Source organism: Mytilus galloprovincialis, chromosome 1 (assembly GCF_965363235.1).
Source record: "Mytilus galloprovincialis chromosome 1, xbMytGall1.hap1.1, whole genome shotgun sequence".
NCBI classification, from domain to species: domain Eukaryota; kingdom Metazoa; phylum Mollusca; class Bivalvia; order Mytilida; family Mytilidae; genus Mytilus; species Mytilus galloprovincialis.
The window spans coordinates 43,970,249-43,995,874 of NC_134838.1; the positions used below are offsets into that span (position 1 = coordinate 43,970,249).

The 25,626-nt window shown below is 33.0% G+C and overlaps 1 protein-coding gene across 1 annotated transcript in view; it reads right to left on the minus strand.

Annotated features, from left to right (window-relative positions):
• Window positions 1–25,626, minus strand: part of LOC143060987 (E3 ubiquitin-protein ligase rnf213-alpha-like) — a 122,050-nt gene that overhangs the window by 15,805 nt on the left and 80,619 nt on the right. Inside the window, exons 55-71 of the mRNA XM_076233665.1 lie at window positions 23,856–23,959; window positions 18,490–18,666; window positions 17,867–18,127; window positions 17,023–17,143; window positions 15,806–16,086; window positions 15,004–15,118; window positions 14,522–14,638; window positions 11,795–11,902; window positions 11,459–11,512; window positions 7,617–7,814; window positions 6,924–7,023; window positions 6,617–6,651; window positions 5,893–5,990; window positions 4,703–4,859; window positions 1,845–2,034; window positions 1,088–1,188; window positions 437–494 (exon numbers count right to left, since the gene is read on the minus strand). Of these exons, the coding sequence (XP_076089780.1) occupies window positions 437–494; window positions 1,088–1,188; window positions 1,845–2,034; window positions 4,703–4,859; window positions 5,893–5,990; window positions 6,617–6,651; window positions 6,924–7,023; window positions 7,617–7,814; window positions 11,459–11,512; window positions 11,795–11,902; window positions 14,522–14,638; window positions 15,004–15,118; window positions 15,806–16,086; window positions 17,023–17,143; window positions 17,867–18,127; window positions 18,490–18,666; window positions 23,856–23,959 (2,275 nt within the window). The remainder of the gene's footprint in view (window positions 1–436; window positions 495–1,087; window positions 1,189–1,844; window positions 2,035–4,702; window positions 4,860–5,892; window positions 5,991–6,616; window positions 6,652–6,923; window positions 7,024–7,616; window positions 7,815–11,458; window positions 11,513–11,794; window positions 11,903–14,521; window positions 14,639–15,003; window positions 15,119–15,805; window positions 16,087–17,022; window positions 17,144–17,866; window positions 18,128–18,489; window positions 18,667–23,855; window positions 23,960–25,626) is intronic.

Sequence of the window (25,626 nt, forward strand, 5' to 3'; positions counted from 1 at the left end):
TTTATACTCAGTTTTCACGCCAATACTGTTGTGTTTAGCTTTTCGTAGGTCAAAAACAGCATATTGCACAGGGCATACAGCATGTTACTAAAAATACATTCTAGAAATCCCCAATTTTACATTGTTCATGCAATAGTTGCTGATTAATAATATAACAATTGTAGCCTTTTATTGAGGTCAATACGATGTTATATCAACCTCAGACTTCGTCCTCAGTCAATATGCTTCTATTAGGTTGATATAACCTCGTATCGACCTCATACAAAGGCTATAATTGTATAATATACTTTATGAATATTCAAAATAAAAGTTTCACAATTCATGTGGTACATGTATGAACTAACCGATAATGAAGAAAGGGAAAAGATCTGGATACCAACTGTTATTGAAAGTATAGTACCCGGTATACTAATTACAACAATAATTGAATACAAACCAAGTCTTTTATCTTTTAGGATTTCCTTATTACATTTCTTTAATGTACCATTCAATGCCTGAAAAAGATATTGTATAAATGCTGCAAAATTCACGATATGTTGCAATGATTTTGGGTAGCATGATATGACATGAAGTTTAAAACTGCTACAAGGACAACTCTTTTCAGGAGAATTACATTTAATATTATATTTACCATAAAGAAATGAAGAACTAAGAACCTATATCATATATCATATACAATATACATATATTTAATATTAATTGGCATATTATCTGTACAAATTTGGAGTAAATAAAATATATTCAACCTTTAAAATGATCTGTAATCACTTTCTCTTTGAAATTAAAATGCATGTACTAATTGGGTAACTTGGATTCAATATCATATCGTTCAAATATTTACTTCTTATTATATGATGTTATTTATAGTTAGACATCAACAAAACTGCAGAAGTGTTTATGCATTTGTGGACTAAGGGACATTTATCACAGGCAAGACACAAACTTTTAATCCTTAGGCCTAACTCTCTGTTTTGTGACAGGATAAAAAGTGATGACATCAAGTAATTCAAATCAAATAGACAGGTTTGAAGCAGAGGGACACGGTTGAAAATAGTAATTGAATATAAAAGGAACAAAAAATCATTACCTTGAGAACTGGAGTTAAGTATCGGTTGGCAAATTCTCTTTCCCATTTGATTCGTGCATCCTTTTTTGTTAATTCACACTGTTCTATAGGTATTGATTCTCCTGAAAATGTAATGTGAACATGTTAGACAATCTAAAATAAATTATCTAGTTCTTTAAAGAAACTTTGAAAAAAGGCCACTGCCACTATCCTTTTTATTAAAAAAGGGGGGAAAAAAATCAACATTCTATCACACATGATTTGGCTACTAACAATGTTATTATGGGGTGTGCTTTAGCTGGAATTTTTTTTCTTAAAGCCACACTAAATAGACACACCTTGTTAATCAGATTTCTTAAATGTTGAAAAAGGTCGGCAAGAATACATATTCATTGTAAACTTTAGTTGAAAGACTGCTACTTCATCTCAAACGTTATTAAGCAAGTTTTATATATTCATCATTGGAAGAATACTGTGGATTTATTCATTTTCATAGGACCAACTTTCATGGATTTAGGAAAAATTGTATATTCATGGATATGTTTTTTAGTGGTTTTTGCCAAACTCTGCATTATAAAAAGCCTATAGAAAATATATATGTATTTAGTTAAAAAAAATTAAATTGTGCTTAATCTGTATCCAAAATATCCACAAAAAAAATTATCCAATGAGTAACAATGAATCCACAATAGTAAAATAAATTCTAACTAATTTTATAAATTGAGTATAATAAAAAAAAAAATCTAAAGATTATCTAGTAATATATTAATTTTATTACCAATCACACTCATAGAATGCTTTTCCATAATTGTTGCTAATAAATGATGAATCAGCAAAAAGACGTCATCTCTACTTTTTCCCAGTATCCTATGTAGACACTCAATGTCAAAATCAATGTGCTCAAGAAGAAAGTCAGTCACCTCAGGTAACTGTACTCCAGGATTTACTCTGATTGACTCTAATACTGCCTAAAATGAATTTTCTTATTTGTTAGTACATGTATAAAGACATAAGAAGATGTGGTATGATGGCCAATCAGACAACTCTCCATCCAAGTCACAATTTGTAAATGTAAACCATTTAAGGTTAAAGTACCATTTTCAACATGGAGCCTTGGCTCACACTAGTACTGAGCAGCAAAGCTGAAAATAATAATTTTTTATCACTCTAGGTTGCACGTTGTAAATACAGATGTTTCTCAAACCACGCCTCTTTTGGGGAGATATATAAAATTCATAGATATGTTAATTTGTTAACGTACTGGTTCCCATTTATGATCTCTGTGTTTCATCTCATAGAAACATCACTTGGGAATGTAACATGTATAGAAAAAAACTGGTAGCGCCTAAATTTTAATTTTCAGGAGGTTCAAAAATGAAGGTAAGAGTAGTATAGAATTTTAGTATCAGTTTAAACTTTTAGAAGTTCAGGGCATATGAATGTTGAAAATATGCTGCAAAGCCCTATATTTTGACCTTTGAATAAAATAGTAGTGCATATAAACTTTCCATTTCTGGGATATTCTTTATCACAAAATTTCATAGTAAAAGTGTCAGTTTTAGCCGCAAAGGGAGTACGTATGGAAAATTGCATTGTCTATATTTACAGAATTGCAACCTCTACCTATACAATATAGCCTTTCATTAAGGCAGCAACCTGGGAAGGGGCTATGGATTTTTTTTTTTTTAAATAAATTGTTTCCAGTTTTTGGAGAAAAAAAAATGTTTGTTTCACCCTCAGCTGCCACTATATGTAATGCTAAAATTGAAAGAAAAAAATGTTTTCGACTTATCGCCAAACCCCCCTGCCGAAAAATCAAATGGTTGTTGCCTAAATGGTTATTTGAACCAGATATGCAAAGATTCCCTCCGATCATTTTTTATTGCATTCACTAAATCTAGCAACTACTGCAAATCTTTTTGTTTCATAATATAAGAATCAGCTGCACCAAGAACACATTCTTCTGTTAGTGCAAATTTTTGTTATCTTATGTTTTGTGACAGACAGACTATAAATGTTCTGTTTAAGTAGGGCATACACAAATTGATGTTTTGGATATGCCTTATTTAAACTTAAGAGTGTATCCAAATTTTGGATTTCAAATATTGCTAACTGTCATTTATACAAAAGCACAGAGATCAGATAGTTAATTTCTGCTTTAACCCTTTCGCCGATGAGTCCCGGTTTACCGGGATTCACGCTTAAGACAGCTGACGATGAGTCCCGTTTTACCGGGATCGGAATACCTCTTTTATATTTCCCGCTCAAAACAGTGCAAACATGAGTTATCTTTCTTTGATGAATACCCGGATGAAAGTGTAAACATGGCGCTTCCGTTTGTTGAAAACCGTGTCAAAATCAGACGAAATTTACAGAATTTACGAGAATTTGAAATGAGGGAACATTTTTTTTGAAAGAATATGGAAGAATTGAAGCCAAACTAGTATACTTTTTTGACATAAAATGTCGTTTTATGTACAAAACACTTGGAATGGACATCGTTCAGTGCGAGGAATTTGTACAGCCTCATAAAAATTTTCAAAATTATGCCGTTTTGGGTTAAAAAATTACGATTTGGGGTCTTTGAGCAGAATTTTGAGAATTTCACCTAGATAATGCCGAAAATTTGAAAATTTTAATATTTTATGAAGAATAAATTATCAAAACATGAACAAAACTGTGAACATGATGTTAGTGAATGAAATAAATACACAAATAACTACAAACAAGTTTTTATTGACATTTATTATGAAGATCTCCCATTTGAGTAATAGTAGCCAGGGAAGCCATCGTCTCAGAGTAGCTTCTGTCTGGGCAGCAATCGGTGAAAGGGTTAAGGTAGATAGGGTGTCTTCCTCCATCTTGGATTTTGAAATACCAGAAAACAAGGTCTATATCTTTGATAAAATGTGCAAATTTTGAGATAATTAGGTAATTCATGTGCAAGATTTTTCATTGTAATATAGAAAATGCAATGTTTTATCATATTTATGGTTGTATTTTACAATTAACCGAATACTTTTGTTTGATTCAATTTTTTCCAACTTTGCCAAATAAGGGGAGATAACTCAAATGCAAGGGCAGATAATTCAGATTGTGTTATTTTTACAATAGAATGTGTTAGGAATTTACCCATTTTATTATGTAGCAAGAAAACGAGTTCGGTGACCCCCATTTTTCTTTTTCTTATCTGAAAGAATAATATTGCAGCCATCTTCTCATATTTTATCTAAAAATTCTATGGTGTAGTTTTCGTTTTAATGAGGAAAATTGGGTTTTCCATGCATATTCTATACTAAATCTGACAACTTTCCACAACCTGTAGTGTGGAAATAAGTCCGGTGACCCATACTTTTAATTCATGTTTTGAAACAAGCAGGTTATAAACTACATTTTGGCAAATTATCAAAAAATTCTATGGATGATAATTTAGACACCCCATCTACCTTAACGCAAGATAAAGTTTGTTGTCTTTGGGAAAATTAAAAGTCAACCTAAAAAGCAAAATTTCCAAAATTTGTTGCCAACTAAATTAAAAATATGACATAGTTGGAGATCAATGAATATTCAAGAAATCCCTTTATGAAAAATAAAGGACAAGTCTGGAAAATGTGTTCCTTTAAAAACTATATTTACCTGAGGTTGTAAGTTACATCCAACAAACATTGCCATGTGAGTCAACAGTCTGATAAGTATTATTGTTTCTTTGTCTAAGCTTCTGTCATGGATAACAGCCTGTTTCTGACTTCTATCACACACCCTGCCAAGTATGTGTCCTCTTGCTGTCTCATCTCTGTCATAAACACAGATAAACTAACATATTAGTATCATGATCATTTCCAAATAAAAAAACATTAACTAACTGATTCCCCATAAAACAGGGTCACATTGAAATGAATGAATAAAGCTATTGCTTAGTGATCATATGCAAAAGAAACAGTCCGAACCAAGAGATACTGCCCTATTTGTGAAACCATCCAATGGTTGTTCCAATTGAAACAAGAATGTGTCAATAGTATACGGATGCCATTTTCTATGTTCAGTGAACTTTGAAATTAGGATCAACACTCTAATTTGGCATTAAAATTAAAGAGATCATATCATAGGAAACAGTGGTAATAAGCTTCAAGTTGACTGGACTTCAACTTCATTAAAAACTACCCCAACTAAAAACTTTAACTTGAAGCAGGACAGATGGACAAATAACCAACGAACGGATGCACAGACCAAAAAACTTAATGCTCTTAAGTGGGGCCAAAAAATGTGAATTTTCTGTAGATTGTCCTTGATGTCTTTTATTAAATATATATCGGGGTAATTTTTTTTAACAATTTTATTCTATTATTTTGTAAATGAATCACTTGGCTAAGTAACTACATAGTCAATGAACAGGACTTCTGACTTAGTTATGGAAATTACCCACTTTGATATAACACTTTCTCTGATGTAACCATCTCAACATTTAGTGCCAAATTTCATTTATTCTAGTTTCTCTGTCTCTGTATAAACAAGCATTCTTTGAGTATTGCATGGCAATACATAGTCCACTACCGGTTAAACATACCGGACATAACAAGTTTAAGTGGGATAAACAAACTCTGACCCAAAATATAACAGAAGTTTGTGAACAGGTAGCATATCTCAAATATGAATATGTGAGTTGTGTACCTTGTGTGTCATATTAAAGCATATATGTAAAAATAAAAAAAATCAAGGACAAGTGCCTGTGGCTTGAAGGCAAAAACATATAAATAGCAACTTTCTTGGAAACACTCAAATGCCTCTAACATCAGGCAACATAAAAATCTTTGAGCTTGAATATTTACCCTTCATACTTGACATTTCCTGGAACAGCTTTGTGTCCTGCTCCACCAATCTGTGCTCCACATGTGTTACACTTATCTTTATAATATGGCCGTCCGCACTAAAACATAAATTCATTCACATATAAGATCATCAATTTACATCCATTTTTTATTAATCTGAATAGTTAAGATCAGAGTTCATTTTTACTATTCTTACATTTCCGTATGAACAGTAAAATAGTACCCGACTAAGATAAGTAAAAAATTAATAGAATTGAAGACATAAAATTTTTGTCTTATGCATTTGGAAATTTTTGCAAAACAGTAGAAGGATAAAACTAGAAGTCAGCAGTACAGTAAAAAATCATATTAAATTTTGAGCATGGAAATGAAATTTTTAGTCAGAAAATACAACAATAAAACAAAAGTCAAAATAGTTTGGTAGAAATCAAGGATAGTTTATGAAAGTTATTAAAATTTCAAAAACTTTAACCAGAGAGGGAATATTTTAAGAAGCCGCCCATGCTACCTGACGACAACAAAGCCATCAGAATGTAGGAGCGCTATGTCTCCCTTTTGCGAAAAAAGTTGCAGACTTGTCAAAAATATAACTTATTGAAAAACTTTTTACAATTTTTTATGTAAAGTCTGAATTTTAAACCAGATGAACTAAACAAAATTTTAATACAGCAATATGATTTTTTGACATAATTATCATTTAAAGTAACAAAAATATTAAACTTACATCTCCAATTATGTATGGATGACCATTTGGGCATTCTGCAAATAAAAATCATTTATTTCTAAAATAAAATTGTATAGCTCATACTAACAAAATATTATACACAGTTTAAAGTACATACAAGCATGGGGCAACAATGTTGAAACTTCGAAGTAATACATAGCATTATTGTAACATAATAAATACATATTCTTAAGGTTGGTGATATTCCTGATAAGAATTAAACTTAATGTATTTGTAATAATTTTGTAAATAGCATAAACAGTGGCATTAAACTACAATTTTGTTAATCTAAATAAATTCAACTTACTATAAAGTACAGGGTTTTCATTGTTATTTTTTCTTGCTAATAACAGAGCCTCTGTCACATACACAGCTTCATCTTGAGGCATAGTAGGATAATATGCATTCTATAAATAAATTAATAAAACATTAATAATATGAAAATCTTACTGAAAGAGTGATTAGAAATTAAAAAAAACCCACTTTATTTGAGGTCAGAATTTGTATTTGTAGCTTGAAATAAAAAACCTTCAAATTGTTGAATTTAAAGCTCATATTTAAGATATGTCATGCTATCACTCGATCTTTTAAAAATAATTGATCGTCCAAAATATTAGAAATTGTCCTATTATATCTATAGTATAAGTTTGATTAAAATCTGGCAAGAATTGTAACCATGAGTGCGTTAACGAGGCCATTTTCCATAAATTAAAAATTTCTGAGGGGAATAAGTCTTTTAAAATAAGTTGATTCGCTACCTTTTTAGAACTTGTCCAAGATATTGCTGATATTAATCTATAATATAAATTTTATAAAAAGAATTTTACCCATGAGAGTGCTAAGAAGACCAGACAGACGCCTGATATTTCAATGTCCCTCGCAATGGGTTCATGGGGACAAAAGGTTTAAGTATAGTTCTCCTCATTTCTGTGTTTTGTTTGAACAATAAACTTTTTAAAGAATGTGCAACAGACAACTAACCTGAAAATTGCATACTTACTACCATCTTTTCTGGAAACATTGCAATATTCTTAAGTGGAGTAACAAGGGTAGTCTTTCCTGGGATTTCCATCATCAACACCATATAATGGGTTAACAAGCATATGATGTTTTGTTGCGTCAAATTCATTTGACTGTAAATATTGAATCTGGAGTCTTTCCATAGTTTATTTGTCGATACTAAATTTAGCAATCCTTCCTAAAATTGTATATGTACATGTTAATGCCCGTGTCACACTGTCCCGATTTTTACGCCGATGGCAACACGATAATGGAAATTTTCAAAATCGGGACTGATCGTATCCAGATCGGGCTATTCGTAGTGCCATCTTTAACCTTCTTTAACCATCGGCCACTTTTTCTAGCCTTCGGGGACAACTTCGGGAAGGGTTCTAAATTTTTTAACATGTTAAAAAATCACCGAAGGTGCGTCCGATGTTGAGGGTTCGTATTGAGTTCGTATCACCATCCTCGCCATCGTAATGTCACCAGGAATGCATCTTTGCACATCGTATTGCATTCGTGTTTCCATCGTTTCCATCGGGCAGTTTTGACATTGCGATGTCTATACGAATGAATCACGAAGATACCCGAAGGTCGTACGATGGCAACACGACTTCGTGAAGACCTCGTAATCCCGTCGTGTTGCCATCGAATAAGAGTACGAAGGCGACAAGATGGAACTACGACGGCAATAAATCCAGCTAAATGTAAAAGTTAATTTTTTTGCGCTAAAATACATTTAAAGTGCCATGCGCGATATGCACTGGTCAGTCTAATACGACAGTTAAGAAAGACGTTCACAAAATATGGAGCTCATATCATATGATTCTATGAGAACAAGAAAGGCGACAGCGTTGTTTCTATTAATTCAAATGGAACAAGAAGAGCAGCTATTACAGGCTCAGGATTTACTTTTACAAGTAAAATATTATTTTTTGTCAATTTTTCATATCAAGTGACATAATGAAAATCATAAACGCGCCTCGTACACCAACACTGCAGGTACACGTATATAGGGAAACCAACTTTTTCTGATTTTTTTATGTATCGTCTGAGTTGTTGTCACACGAATGTTTACTCCATAACCATTTTGTTTTCTATATGTCATATTTTTCCGCATTTGTTGCTTTCCCCACATCCTTCCTTTTGTCTATATTATTATGATATTCTCCTGGAAAGAGCTCTTTTTTTTTCTTCTTAAAAGAGACCAACGAACCCATTACCTTACCTTTAAGATAGATCAGTAAACATGGGCATAATTATGGGTGATTATTCAGACTAGTGCACACATTCTACAGTTCAAACAAGGCAATGCCGAGCGTGGCATCCCCTCGTATGTACCATATTGGGGACAAATATGGACACTATATTTGTATATGACACATGCAGAAAATTGTAAATAGAATATGCATATTTGATACATAAACTAATTTTTTAGAAATCAACCATAACATTCAGTAACTGGACTTTAGAACCAGCAGGTTAAAAATGAGCAACCAATTTCCTGTGTATTATGCTATTTCAAGGAGAAAAAACAAGTCCATCTGCATGACCTTGACCTTTGGTCTTGAACGTAAAAAATGTCAGATCATTACAAGGAGGAACAATATACCAAATGTGGTTAAAATCTTTTGAAGCATATTGGTTTTAGAGTGTCCACAAGGGCGATATTGCCTTGTAATACAACTGCCACTGTGACCTTGACCTTTGAACTTTAAAGTCAATAGCGCTTAAGATATTCTTAACGAGTAACACCATACCAAGTTTTGAGTATTTTGGTTCTAGAGTGTCCATAACAATTGTATCTACACGCAACTTACATGTAGTAGGCGAGGGGATAATAAACTAAGTTTTATAAGAATTAGACAAAAAGATCGATTTCCCGCCATGCATGGCAGACTTGTACAGAAACGATATGTTGTCGAAATTCTGTTCGTATCTTTTAGACATCGTATGGCCATCGCACCATCATCGTAATCCATCGTGTAGCCTTCGTAATCCATCGTGTAGCCTTCGTGATCCATCGTGTAGGCTTCGGCTGAGATATGAAGCTTAAATACCCGTCTTCGGTTAACCTTCGTATGTCCATCTTTTGCTATCGTATATAATTTCGGCACCATCGTATAGACTTCGTTATTCATCGTACTTGCTTCGGTCACTTTTTGGTATTTTAACGAGATCGGGACCAACTTCTTACGAACTTACAATTTTCGCATTCGGATGTCCATCGTATATAAAAATCGGGACAGTGTGACGCGGGCATAAATAAAAAACCTGCAATAACTTTTAATGTTTATTCAAATGATAAAACTCAGGTTGAAGCTGAATAACAACAAAACATGTTTATACTTTTTTTAGCAGGTAGGCAAATTGGAGTGAACCTTTACCATAAAAAAAAAGGGAAAATTTGTATCCAAGATACATCTAAAGTTTATGAGTTATCATAATTACACAACTACTAGTGTTTTAAGTGAACTGTTGGCTCATTATTACTGTTAGATACCAACTTTCATGGATTTCATTTATACAGGCGAACAACTAATTTAAGTAAACTTTCTAATAGACTTGAATATAGACTTTGGTAAAACCATTTAATCAAATATCCCCCAAAAATTCAATTCTTCCATAATCCATGAAAGTTGGCACCTATGAAAATAATTAATCCACAGTACTGCATTTGCTACCAATATCCCATACAAAATTAATCATTTTCTGAGTTAACACTAATATGAAACAAGTATGGATTGATAAGGAAGTCTGGTAATCCTGCAGCAAAAAGTGAAATCACAAAAATATCGAACTCAGAGGAAAATTAAAACAGGAAAGTGCCTAATCAAATGGCAAAATCAAAAGCTCAAACACATCAAACGAATGAATAAAAACTGTCTGCAATTGAATGCAGAATTTAGCAGTATCCTTAAATTATATGAATGCACTTGTTGTGGTGCTTAAAATACCCCAAATCTTATTTCACAGTACCCGTAAACAGAAAGTAGGTACCAGACATATCCCTAAATTGTTCAAATCTTCACTGTTCTGTGTTCAGCTGCTGACCAAATAGGATTTCATTCTATTAAGTGGTCTCCAAAACTAGAGGCTCTCAAGAGCCTGTGTCGCTCACCTGTTACTGTATTTACTGATGTCGGCCATCTTGGTTGGCAGGCAGATAGATCTTGACCTGATATACAATTTTACCCCTGTCAGATTTGCTCTAAATGCTTTGGTTTTTGAGTTATAAGCCAAAAACTGCATTTTACCCCTATTTTCTATTTTTAGCCATGGCAGCCATCTTGGTTGGTTGGCCAGGTCACGCCACACATTTTTTAAACTAGATACCCTAATGATGATTGTGGCCAAGTTTGGTTTAATTTGGCCCAGTAGTTTCAGAGGAGAAGATTTTTGTAAAAGTTAACAGATGACGCCAGACGACGACGGATGACGGACGCAAAGTGATGAGAAAAGCTCACTTGGCCCTATGGGCCAGGTGAGTGAAAAATGGGACACAAATATTTGTTGGAAAAAAGTACTGATAAACAGAAGAACAGATGAACAGATTGAATGTAATGTAATGTAATTGAAAGATAGTCCTACTCCTATAAATTTATATGTCATAAGCTGATACATATATTGAGGGACAGCATTTTCTCATGAAGCATGAAGCAGACAAATTGTTTTCATAAAACTGACTAAGTTAAGGGGTCATAATTCAGTTTAAAATTGTCACATGGAACAAAATCTGTATCTTTTCTGTTTTAAATAACACTCATAGATTATCAAGGTCTTGAGACAATTTCGTGTCTTTAGCCATAAGTTAAAGAAAGATACATTTATATATCCTACCCTATTTCTAAATGATGTATGATTCAACAAACTTTTCTTGAGTAAATCACATCCCTGCAAAGAAATAAACATCAGTTTTAAATGCAAATCCAAACAACTATAATATCACTTTCTAGAACTTTATTTGGATTCCTAAACTACGTTTTGTCTACATGCACCTGATGAAGGTTATTTTCAAAACAAGTGTTTTGATAAATGGATGGATATATTGATACATAACTCACAATTTTCTTAATGCTTTCAACTACATCATCGTTTGCTTTGACTTACTCATTTCGAAACAAAAACTGCCATTATTGTAGAATAAGCATTAAAAAATGCAAAGTATTTACATACCTTATCTGAAAACTTTTGTTCTTCTATATAAATATTGTGCATAGCAACCTCTCTGTGTAAGGCTAGAATAACCATCACCCGTGTTCTCCACTCATCTGTACGATGTACCTGGAAAAAACATTGGTAATCTTTCATTACAAAAAATGCCTCATACCCCTAAAACTATTGTGAAATTATGTCATTTTTGGTGACAGAAAGCTGCTGAAAGCCATCTTGGTAACACAAGGGTATGCAATAAAAACAAGTGAAACTGCGAGCTACTGCTCACTGATAATACCCCTGCCGCAAGTGAATAATATTAATAGTGTAAAAATATGCAAGTGTTCGGTAAACAGGAAGTTATTGAGTGATGACTCTGAAAACACATCACACGGTATAGCTGACTTACATAAACCTTGAAACCAAATTTCAGAAATCCTTGTATTGTTGTTCCTGAGAAAATTGTGACGAAAATATTTAACTTGGCTATCTTTGGTAAAATCATACAAGTGTTCGGTAAACAGGAAGTTGTCAAGTGATGAATCTGAAAACGCATCACACGGTATAGCTGACATATATAAACCCTGAAACCAAATTTCAGAAATCCTTGTTTTGTAGTTCCTGAGAATATTGTGACAAAAATTTTCAACTTGGCTATCATGTGTAAAATCATACAAGTGTTCGGTAAACAGGAAGTTGTCAAGTGATGAATCTGAAAACGCATCACACTGTATAGCCGACTTATATAAACCCTGAAACCAAATTTCAGAAATCCTGGTAGTGTAGTTCCTGAGAAAAATGTGACGAAAAATATTCATGGGACGGACGGACTGACGGACTGATGGACTGACAGAAGGACAGACAGAAGTAAAACAGTATACCCCCCTTTTTTTCAAAGCGAGGGTATAAAAATATCATCTGTTGATTTTTTTTTGCAAATAGACAAAACATTATTTTGAAGCAATGCAAAAAGAATCAGATGCTCCGCAGGGCGCAGCTTTATACAACCGCAGAGTTCGAACCTTGAACAGTTGGGGCAAGTATGACCACAACATTCAAGCTTGATACAGCTCTGAATTTGGATTGTGATTAAATAGTTGACACAACATAGGTTTCTGACACAGAATGAATGTGGTCTAAGAACTTAAACTTAAAAACTTTAAAATTTTAAATTGGACATTTACCCATTATGGTCCAATATCCAAAATCTCAATACATGGTTAGATTCAGCATATCAAAGAACCCCAAGAATTCGATTTTTGATGAAATCAAATAAAGTTCAATTTTGGACCCTTTAGACCTCAATGTGGACCAATTTGATAACCAGGCCCAAATATCAAAGAACCCCATATATTCAATTTTCGTTGAAATCAAACAAAGTTTAAATTTGGACCCTGATTTGGACCAACTTGAAAACTGGGCCTATAATCAAAAATTTAAATACATGTTTAGATTCAGCATATCAAAGAACCCCAAGAATTCAATTTTTGTTGAAATCAAACAAAGTTTAATTTTGGACCCCAATTTGGACCAACTGAAAAACTGGGCCCATAATCAAAAAGCTAAGTACATGTTTAGATTCAGCATATCCAAAAACCCCAAGAATTCAATTTTTGTTAAAATCAAACTAAGTTTAATTTTGGACCCTTTGGACCTCAATGTAGACCAATTTGAAAACGGGACCAAAAATTAAGAATCTACATACACAGTTAAATCAACATATCAAAGAACCCCAATTATTCAATTTTTGATGAAATAAAACAAAGTTGAATTTTGGACCCTTTGGGCCCCTAATTCCTAAACTGTTGGGATCAAAACTTCAAACTTTCCTTTTATGGTCATAAACCTTGTGTTTAAATTTCATAGATTTATATTTTCCAATACTAAAGTTATTGGGCGAAAACCAAGAAAAATGCTTATTTGGGCCCTTTTTTGGCCCCTAATTCCTAAACTGTTGGGACCAACATTCCCAAAATCAATCCCAACCTTCCTTTTGTGGTCATAAACCTTGTGTTTAAATTTCATAGATTTCTATTAACTTAAACTAAAGTTATAGTGCGAAAACCAATGTGTCTTCGGACGCCGACGCCGATGCCAATGTCATACCAATATACGACTGCAAAATTTTTTTGCGGTCGTATAAAAACTCCATGTGCTTGTTTCTTGGCTAAAGAAAGAACAATGACAATGGACTTAACTTTCACGAGTCAATCAGTTTGAAGAAATGAATTCAAACTCCAGCTTGTGACAAATTTTTGGCTCATTGGTATTGGGAAAAAGATCAGTAATAAAATAAATAAAGATTGCAAATTATGCAACCACTTGGCCAATCCAGGAGTAAAGTGAGAAACTAAGTGCTACAAAAATATGGTTTATTATCTCCCAAATTTCAGTTTTCTGTGGCATAACATGTGATCAGACTTATTTAACACTCATTAATAGAAAAACAAAATCAAATCAGTAGATGCATAACAACAAAAACATACAAAAAGCAAACGAACAGCGCTTTGATTGCTATTCTTCATCTCAAAATCACAGTGAAACTGAGCATTAAAACTCTCACCTCACCACAAGCTAAACTTGGCCTCTAGCACCAGCTTAAGCAGAATTCTTTGCAAATATAATTTGGATAGACTTTGTAAGATGTAACATCACCAAATCAGGCCTGGTTATTAACCTGTCATCAATCCATCCTTATATGATTTACAGTTTTTATATTTTTTGTTATATCAAAACCAAATAGCTTACAGAAAGTATTTCTGGAAGTTCAGTTTCCTTTTGACTAATTCCTACTGCTACTACAGCCTCTCTTATTGCCTTGTATTTGTCTCTACAAACAATGTACCTATCATGACATTCTTTGACCTACAAAAAAAAAAGATAATTAGCACACCAGTACATGCAGCAAAAGCTTACCTAATATCTGACAAAAATTGAGAAAGTATTTTTTTTCTTCAAAATTATATCTTTAAGAAGCACTCGCTTTACACAAGACTTTATACTAATTTCCAATAATAAGATTTATATTATTTGCTTTTTCTGGGAATTACTGATACTTTATACTTTCTACCAAATTAAATGATGATTCATGAATTTTCATTTTAACTATAATATCAACTTGAAGTGATTATTGAAACTATGTCTAATTTTACATTTAAAAATTGTGACTTGAATGGAGAATTAGTCTTTTTGGCACTCATACCACATTTTCCTTTATCCAATCTCCTTACCTCTTTGCCTTTCAAGTCAGGTATCTGTACCCATCTTAGGAAGTCACAACTGCCTTGAACTGCTTGGTAAGTATCAATACCAAAACTTCTACATAAATGTTTCACAAAATATTGCCTAAAATGTATTAAAAAAAATTAAAACAACACTTAATAATTTTTACACTTCTGAAGCATGCATTTTTCTTGCTTTACCAACATCAGGAATGCTTAACACAAAACATTTGAAAGTCAAGGAAGCATAACTACCAAATACACATAAAGACTGATAAATCCACAAATCCATAAACGAAAGAATGATTCTATTTGTATTTTTTTAGCTGTAAGTATGATCAAGTGCATGTAACAATAGGCTTAGTATAGTCAATGTAGAGCATTCTTTTTCCTATAATATGGTCAACTACTGTAACATGACAAACAGTTCTCCCATGAATGTCAGCTTTATTGCAAAAGATTCACCATAGAATTTGACTTCAAAAGGGTGCCATTGAGTATTTTAGTACACTAAACTGATGACACAGAGATATGTCTTGTCTGTATATAACTTTGATAGTAAATATGAAAATGTTGAAATTGACAGCAATACTTAAACATGTTATCTATGTAAAATTTATCAAAAAAGTCTATCAACCAAGGTTGTGTTCAGACAAGACAAAAATGGTTAAATTTCCACAACACCCAAAGAAATTGTCAAACAATTGTGGTAAAAAAATAATATCAATCTGACCAAATATAAATACTTTCGGGCAACAGTTTATGAGCATGAGAAGGTCAAATTATGACAGAAATTTAAAATGCATACTACCTTGGCCATGGGCAAAGACAATCCTCACATAGTTGTCCAGCTGTTTCAAAGAGTCTTCTTAAATCACCTGGTATTCCTTTTTGTGAAATTCTGAAAACTTTCTCAACATAATTAGCAACAATTGATAATGCAAATCTAGTCTTTGCAATAGCCTTTATTTTGTCCAATACTCCTATATCACTTTTGCATATAACATTGTATGTCTCTCTCATCATTTTTGTTGCTATGGCAATCTCTGTTGCTGTGTCACAATATTGATGATGCTGCTGATGAATAGAGTCCTGAAATAAATATCATCATAAAAGCCATCAGTGCCAGCATTATCTTAGATTGATTTTTTGTTTTAGACTTTTTATAGACTTATTGGTACAGAAAATAGTTTTTTTTAATCATCAGATTTATTTTATTTTTTTTATTTATTTTTTTATTTATTTTTTTTTTTGGGGGGGGGGGGGGGGATAAATATTGATTTGTGTATTAAAAGTCATCTATTCTAGTAGTGAAGAGTGGTCTCATTGGCAATCATAAAACATCTTTTCATTTTTAAAAGTTGACTACAACACTTAAGTTAACTGCAACATTCATTGGTCATCGCTTTTTGCCAATAAGATCAGTCTTCTTATCTGCTCTTTAGTTTGGTTGTTGTCTCTTTGACATATTCTCCATTTCCATTCTCAATTTTAATCAGTACAAGGTATACAGAAATAATCATTTCTGAAGTAAAGGGTACTGGCATCAAAATAATAGAATTGAGAATAAATGGTCCATTGTTCATGTTGTTATAGGAGACTGTATGTATTAATGTAATATTGCAATGGTCCAAGTAGGTTATCTACTGCATGACTAGTCTGTCAACACTTAGGTTGTGAGCTCTAACCCTGTAGGTGGCAGGTGAATTTGACTCTGATCTTAATTGTGTAAGATGGCCAGTTTTCCTGCCAAAGGTTGATTTTTCTCTCTGGCTTCCTGTATCAAAAAAAGCAGTGTGCCTCAATATAGCCAATATGTTGAAAGAATTGTTTAACAGAACCAATCAATCAATTTCAATAAAATCATTTTTTTAAACAATGAGTCTGCAAGTGTAAGAAAAAACAATTGGACATTGGATATGCAGTTTCAGCTAAAAAAAAATGAAGGTTACTACTTTCCTGACTGAAAAAAGTCATTTCAAAATCATAACAGTATGTCAAAAAAATATTCAGTTCAAGACACTTTACCTCCATACACTGTAAAACTAATAAACACAGTTCTACTAATTCTTCCTGCTTTCCAATTGTTTCTACCAGTTGACTTGTACTCTCAAAATAGGAAGTAAGATGCTCTTCTACATCTACACCACTAATAAAAATAAGAAATAATTATTTACAACAAGAATATGCATATTAAAAGTCTCATACACATTGCTTAACATTTGTATTTTGATTGAATTTACTATCCAGTAATGCAATTTACTCTAGAGTGGAATTTCTTTATCATAATGGAATATAAAAGGGGTTGAATATTAACAGACAAAATAATGGTCATGCACAATTAGTTACATCTTTGCAACTAAAGTACAGTGCATAAATATTTGTAATGTCAAATCCTAGAAATCCCATAAAAAAAAAATTAAAAAGAAAACTAGACACCATATATTATAAAAAAAACAAGAATGTGTCCCATGTACACGAATGCCCCATTCGCACTATCATTTTCTATGTTCAGTGGACCGTGAAATTGGGGTAAAAATTCTTATTTGGCATTAAAATTAGAAAGATCATATCATATTAGGAACATGTGTACTAAGTTTCAAGTTGATTGGACTTCAACTTCATCAAAAACTTTAACCTGAAGCGGGACGAACGGACGGACGAATGAACGGACGCACAGACCAGAAAACATAATGCCCCTCTACTATCGTAGGTGGGGCATAAAAAATTATGTATTCTCTGTTTATTTATTTGCAATATGCATAGTAATTCGCTTCAAATTCATTTTGAAAGTAGAAAAAAAAAAAGAAAGAAAATGCCATCTACCACACAATTTTGTAATATTGTTTTAGAACCAGTTAACAATACAAACCTAGTCTGCATTAGCTGTTGCAATAGGAATGACCTGACAACTGGGGTGGGGTCAATCGAATCCTGAAACACAGATAATTCCTTAGAAACCATGAGTTTCTCTCCTCTCTCATTTTTACTCTGTCCAATAATGTATGACTGGAGTTTCTTTATAACATCTGGTGATGGTGGAGTTCCTTCAGCAAAACATAGTTGTGATACAACCTCCATAAAGAAACTGTCACATCGTCTTCTGAAATCTCTGTACTTAGTCAAATTCTCGCTGTAAAAGATTTTTGTTAATTAGAAGCAAGAATAAACCAAACAATTTCTTTTTGTGTGAGTTCAACTTTTTCTATCAGAACAGTAACCAGTGAACTCATAGTTTTGATAAAGAACTACAAAGAACTAAAACAGGTTCAGTGCTCACAAAATAATACCTCCACCTAACAATACTTGAAGTTAGCAAATAAGATTATCTCACCTTACCCTTATTTAGACAATTTTGAAAATTTAACATAGTTTTGGCATTGAATCTTTTGACCATATCAGAAATGTATAAGATTTGAAATGACAAATAGCCTAAGATACAGCCCACTATAAAACAGAACTTTTTGGGGGTGCTGCTTATTTTGTTTACTTTACCTTTTATGCAATTCTGCTGGATTGAAGTTTTCTGGCAGTGTTTTGTTACAATGTATGCATTGCTTTTTCTCAATGATTATGTCTCGGTAACAGTTTTCACAATAAACATCATTACATGGAAGTTTAACTGGGAGAGTGCTGATTTTGCGTTCACAAGCTAAACATGGTGACAATATTCTACAAAATAAAATTATACTCTAACCTTAATCATTTAAAACAATAAACAATGACAAATTCTGCATGTTTTAATTAGTGGTCGACTTCTAAATTAGACTACAAGTTTTATCCATTGTTATGGTAAGTAATCTTCTACTCCCATAATCAAAAGTAATGAGAACAAAATTTAACACTGATGTTATAAATGCATTAACACAAACTCACATAGGTTTGATTAACATAATTCATGCAGGTATGAAAAAAGGAAATTTGATTTATTAAATTATAGTTTATACACAATACAATGTATCTGTTATCAATGATTTCAGCAGGCAGGTATCTAGTCTATTCTTAGGCAATTACATAACATCTATTTTTAGCTTAGTAGGAATAGTGCCCTAGAGGGGGGTTAGAGTATTGTTGATGAATTGAGAGGAAGCATCGTTGTATTTGATGCATTACAATCAGTTATTATTTACTATTTTCGAACCATATTCGAAATTGTTTTTTTTTTATGTTAACGGATATTGACATGGATATACGTTTCTTTGGAATAGTGATTGGATATTGTTCATTTGATGGAGTATTATTATCACTTCAATATCACTTTCCAAGTGCGTGCTATGGGTACGCGCCCAGGTAAACACAGATAATCATATTATGATCTTTAATATTTCGAAACTGGATTAACTCTTCTTGTAGAGTTGAGAACAAGAACATAGATGTCCAGCTCACGCTATGAGATGACTGATTGACCTTATTTCGATATCGAGACATTCGGCCATGACAGCATTTTCAAGTGCGCGATCCCACAATGCAACACATATATGTAAACAATAACGATAATTGGAATAGAACCACGATTGAGTAGACTAAGTGTGTAAACGTTCGTTCAATATTTAATACACATCTTGATTAATAAATAATTGTTTGTCAGCATTTTCCAAAATGTCAGTATCATTACAAGTTTCCCGTACTTTATGCCCGCCAGTTTTTATCGCTATGTCGACGGCATTCAATATTCCATAAACACTACGTTTGAACTCATGCTATATCAGTATACACACTAGCTATGTATACACATTCCATTTGCCTTTAATGCTTAATTTCTTTGATAAGCAGCCGATAAGCATGTTTCTACCGCCCAGGATCAGGAGTCAGTGATCGTGATACATGATATGTATACGATTTGTTATGGTTATTATGCAGAATCACTGCCTCTGGTGGACACTTTGCTTCAACGTAGAATATATAGTTCCAGATTAGTCCTTACAATGTATTAATTCCGCAGTTCTTCAACACTAGCCCAAGGACACTGAGGGAACGCTTAGATCATACAGAACACTTCGGGTTTACCAGATACTACATGTAGTATACAGGTTTATCATATACTACTGCAGAGTAGGGTGTGAAGAGCAGCATGGAGATTCGAGGACACGTATACTCAAGCACGTATATGTCTGAACTTCTTAAGGATACGCAACTGAATGTATTGTATTGGTGGAAACTTTGCCTTTGTTAAGTATAAGTTATATTTTTTTATTTTAGTGATAAGCAAAACATACATTTGTAATGACAGCAGATACATACATGTATATAAATAAGTAATACTATGTATTAATGTCTCATATTTTAGCACATAGTATCACACGGTATCTTTATCTCTATTCTAGATTGTTCCACACCGACAGAGATCTCTTCAGGTTAACATTTCGTACATATAGTATGAATTTATATTTATATGTACATGTATTATATTTCAGCACATACATGTAGTACAGAAGCAACAGTATTTATCATGTTCATATTGCTATTATAGATTGCTACATGTACATGTATAAAATTGAGAAAGGAAATGGTGAATATGTCAAAGCGACAACCACCCGACCATAGAGCAAACAACAGCCGAAGGCAACCAATGGGTCTTCAATGTAGCGAGAATTCCCGCACCCGTAGGTGTCCTTCAGCTGGCCCCTAAAATATGCATAATAGTACAGTGATAATGGACGTCATACTAAACTCCGAATTATACACAAGAAACTAAAATTTAAAATCATACAAGACTAACAAAGGCCAGAGGCTCCTGACTTAGGACAGGCGCAAAATTGCGGCGGGGTTAAACATGTTTATGAGATCTCAACCCTCCCCCTATACCTCTAGCCAATGTAGAAAAGTAAAACAATAACAATACGCACATTAAAATTCAGTTCAAGAGAAGTCCGAGTCTGATGTCAAAAGATGTAACAAAAGAAAATAAATAAAATGACAATAATACATAAATAACAACAGACTACTAGCAGTTAACTGACATGCCAGCTCCAGACCTCAATTAAACTGATTGAAAGATTATGTCTTCATCATATGAATATCAGGTACAATCCCTCCCGTTAGGGGTTTAGTATCATACTATCATAAAATATATGAGAAGAACATAACCCGTGTCATGCCAACAACTGGTTTTTTTTTTTTTTTTAGAAATAAATGTGTTTAGTTCCGATGCAAAGACCCTATCAGTGAATCAATGTTAAAGCCAAAATATGCAATCTTTAATGACCTGACAACAGTATCGTAACTATATCCCCTTTTAATAAGTCTATTTAAAGGTTTTGTTAGTTTCTGAGGAGAATACTGACATTTTTGTGCTTTATAAAGAATATTTCCATAAAATTTTGGATGTGAAATACCTGAACGTATAAGATGTCTGCATGTTGAGTTATATTTACGAATTATTTCCTTATACCGGTGATAAAATTTAGTAAATGTTTTGACCAGTTTGTGATATCGAAAACCCTGGTGTAATAATTTTTCAGTAATACATAAATTTCTCTCGCTAAAATCTAATACATTGTTACATACACGAGCGAATCGTACAAGTTGAGATATATAAACACCATCTCTATTCTAGATTATTCTACACCTTCCTGGAAATGTCTCAGTCATATGTATTTATTTTATATGTATGATATTTCATCACTTAGCAGAGTTTTTATCATATTTATATTTATTCCTGAGTGTTCCACAACCGGCCTGGATCTTTTCAGGTGTATATTTCGTACGGTATATTAAGAATTATATGAATTTAAATGTATATATATTTCAGCACATAGTACATGAATCGAAGCACACAGTTTTTTATCATGTTCATATCGCTATTCTATTTGCTATCTCTATACTAGATTATTTTACACATTCCAGGATCTCCCAAGATGGACATTTCTCAGTATAGTTATGCATACATGTATGTACTTATTTTATATGTATTATATTTCAGCACATAGTACATGTAGCACACAGTATTTATCATGTTTATATCTTTAGTCTAGATTGCTCCACACATGCAGGGATCTCCTCAGGTGTACATTTCATACAGTACAGTTACATATATGATATTTCAGGTCGTACCTAGGCCTGCTGAATCGCTCCAGGTCATTCATTCTCTTTATGTATATTGTACGTATTGTACTACGCCTGCTGGATCCCCACAGGTCGTACTACCCCTGCTGGATCGCCACAGGTCATTCATTCTCTTTATGTATACTGTACTACACCTGCTGGATCGCCACAGGTCATTCTATTTATGTATACTGTACTACACCTGCTGGATCGCCACAAGTCATTCTATCTATTATGGGTATTGTACTACGCCTGCTAGATAGCCACAGGTCATTCTTTCTTATTATGTATATTGTACTACATCTCCTGGATCGCCACAGGTTATTTTATTTATGTGTATTGTACTACGCCTGCTGGATCGACACAGGTTTTTTATTTATATATATTGTACTACGCCTGCTGGATCTCCACAGGTTATTTTATTTATGTATATTGTACTACCCCTGCTGGATAGCCACAGATTATTTTATTTATGTATATTGTACTACATCTGCTGGATCGCCACAGGTTATTTTATTCATGTATATTGTACTACGCCTGCTGGATAGCCACAGGTTATTTTATTTATGTGTATTGTACTACGCCTGCTGGATCGCCACAGGTTATTTTATTTATGTGTATTGTACTACGCCTGCTGGATCGCCACAGGTCGTACTACCCCTGCTAGATTGCCACAGGTCATTCATTCTCTTTATTTCTCAGTATAGTAATGCATACATGTATGTATTTATTTTATATGTATTATATTTCAGCACATAGTACATGTAGTACACAGTATTTATCATGTTTATATCTTTAGTCTAGATTGCTCCACACATGCAGGGATCGCTCCAGGTCTACATTTCATACAGTACAGTTATATATATATTATATTTCAGGTCGTACCTGCTGGATCGCTCCAGGTCATTCATTCTCTTTATGTATATTGTACTACACCTGCTGGATCATTATTTCTTGGGGGCTTTCATTCTTTCATTTTATGAACTCATTTCATTTGGCTTTTAATTCCAGGGGAATCATACTCCCCCAATTCAATAATACATCAGATAGGTTAATTCCTGTCGAGGAACAAATTGTATTTTAAGTAGTATTTTTACTACGCTGGGATCGCCCAGGAGCAATTAGGTTCATTCCTGTCGAGGAATGTAGGTTCATTCCTGGGGATCGCCCCAGGAAACACATAGGCTCATTCCTGGGGATCGCCCCAGGAAACACATAGGTTCATTCCTGGGGATCGCCCCAGGAAACACATAGGCTCATTCCTGGGGATCGCCCCAGGAAACACATAGGTTCATTCCTGGGGATCGCCCAAGGAACATTTTTTACTAATCGCTTATTTTTATTTTTCTCATATTTTGATAAGTTTTGAATTTATTTTCTCATATTTTGAATAGTTTGAAATGTTTATTTCAATTCTCTTAAGTGAATGAGTAGCCCCCAGAAAGCCAATAATGTATTATATAGTTTGTCATACAATGTAGAAAGATATGTACTGTTATGATACAGTTTATTTTAATATTTAGTTGTAGTTTTAGTATGTTTTGATATTTTAATAATAAAACATATATCTTAAATTGTGTTGTGTATAAATGGGTAAGATATTTATCCATAATTATTAAAATTCTGAAAGTAGTTGTATATATTCATTAAACTAGATTTTTTTTCAAGATTTTCTAAATTTAACCTGAATTAGAAATTGGAAAAACATGAAACAAAAATGTATCCTCAAATTACACAACATATATATCTAAGTTCTATTGGAGTGTTTTTTATTTCAAAATTGACCATACCAAACAAAGACTGTCAGATAGTCTTACCCAAAGCACTGGCTTAAAACAGTGTCATTTCTCTTTTTCAGATAGTTCTCTATTGTTTCAAATGTAGATAATGTCTTCATGTCAGGATCAGTTTCACCTAATTTCTACATTCAAAAAAACAAATGACATGCTAAACAAAAAACAAATACTAAGAAAGGTATGCCATGTATAAATAAAAACAAACAATATGAAGCTGTTTTCTTATTATTATATTAACTAGCTAAAACACTTAAAAATAGCTAAACACATGCAAATAAGAAAGAAAAGGAAGTTTATAATATTACTTTATATTTACAAAAATCTTGAGTTATCTCCCATTTCATGAATTAGCAAGAGTTGTCTTCATCACAACCCATATCTTTACATATTCTGAATGAAAATCTCTACTTGGCAGAGCATTGCCTCTACTAATGGGAGGAAGTACAACATTTAACATGCAATCACACTATAAGATGTTGAGCAATCATATCAACATTACTTATAGTATAACTAATCGCCGTATTTGAATATCAAAAATAAGACAACGCGTGACCGAACGATGCATGGATTAAACGAGTGCGCAGCATGAGTTTAATCCATAGCGGCATTCGGTCACAAGTTGTCTTATTTTTGATATTCAAATACGGCGATTAGTTATTCTTTTTATTACATTGGCAAATGGCTTTTTTTTATGAAATTAATGTACAAAATGTAAGGAACTATATCTTTTCCCTACGCATTGACAATTTGTTTTGATCCGACGTTATCGACGTCTTGACAACACCTATTGTTGTATGACGTCAGAGAGTGAAATAACCACGTTTATTTCACATGTGAAATTATCGGTTTTTATCTAACTGGGAAATCAATGTAATTCATTGCAACCAATGTAATAATTTCTGATATCACAACAAAAAAGGAATCATATAAAAGTAAACAGAAAAAACTATGCCTAAAATAATTTTTTTGAAAGTTCAGTGAGTTTTTGATGTCTTATTTTCTCATTTACCTCTTAATATAATGCATCAACTTTAATTTTATACAGAAAAGACTATAATTGGAATTCATATGTAGGAGAGTTGAACTGATCATGAACCTCAACCTTTAACTCCCAAATCCCATAAGAAAATTGATGTACAAACAAAGTGAACACCAATAAACAAAACATGGTCGTCTGAGTGTACACGTAAGAGCTAGTCCTTCCAATAATAAACTTCTAAACTGTTGCTCTATAATGTTAGCTGAAAAAAAACCTTTAGAACAAGAATGTGTCCCAAGTACATCCGCACTATCATTTTCTATGTTCAGTGGACCGTGAATATGGGATAAAATCTCTAATTTGGCATTAAAATTAGAAAGATCATATCATAGGGAACATGTTTAATAAGTTGCAAGTTGATTGGACTTCAACTTCATCAAAAACTACCTTGACCAAAAACTTAACCAAAAACTTTAAACTGAGGCGGGACAGACAGACAGGCGGACGGACAGACAAACAGACGCACAGACCAGAAAACATAATGCCCATAAATGGAACTCTAAATAAAACGATACAATTTACTCCTAAAATAATCGTTTAAATTTTGATAATACATGTAATATACAAGCCATCTCTCAAAAATTCAAGTACATAACTTTCAGTTAGTTGTGCTTAACCTCAAAATTACAGATGAAACAGATATTTTAAATTACACATCAAAGGCATTTTTATTTATGTACCGATTATCAGGTTATCTGCATGTTGATATCGTAAAATATCAGCTGCGAGACAGTATATGAAGCTTTTTGTCGA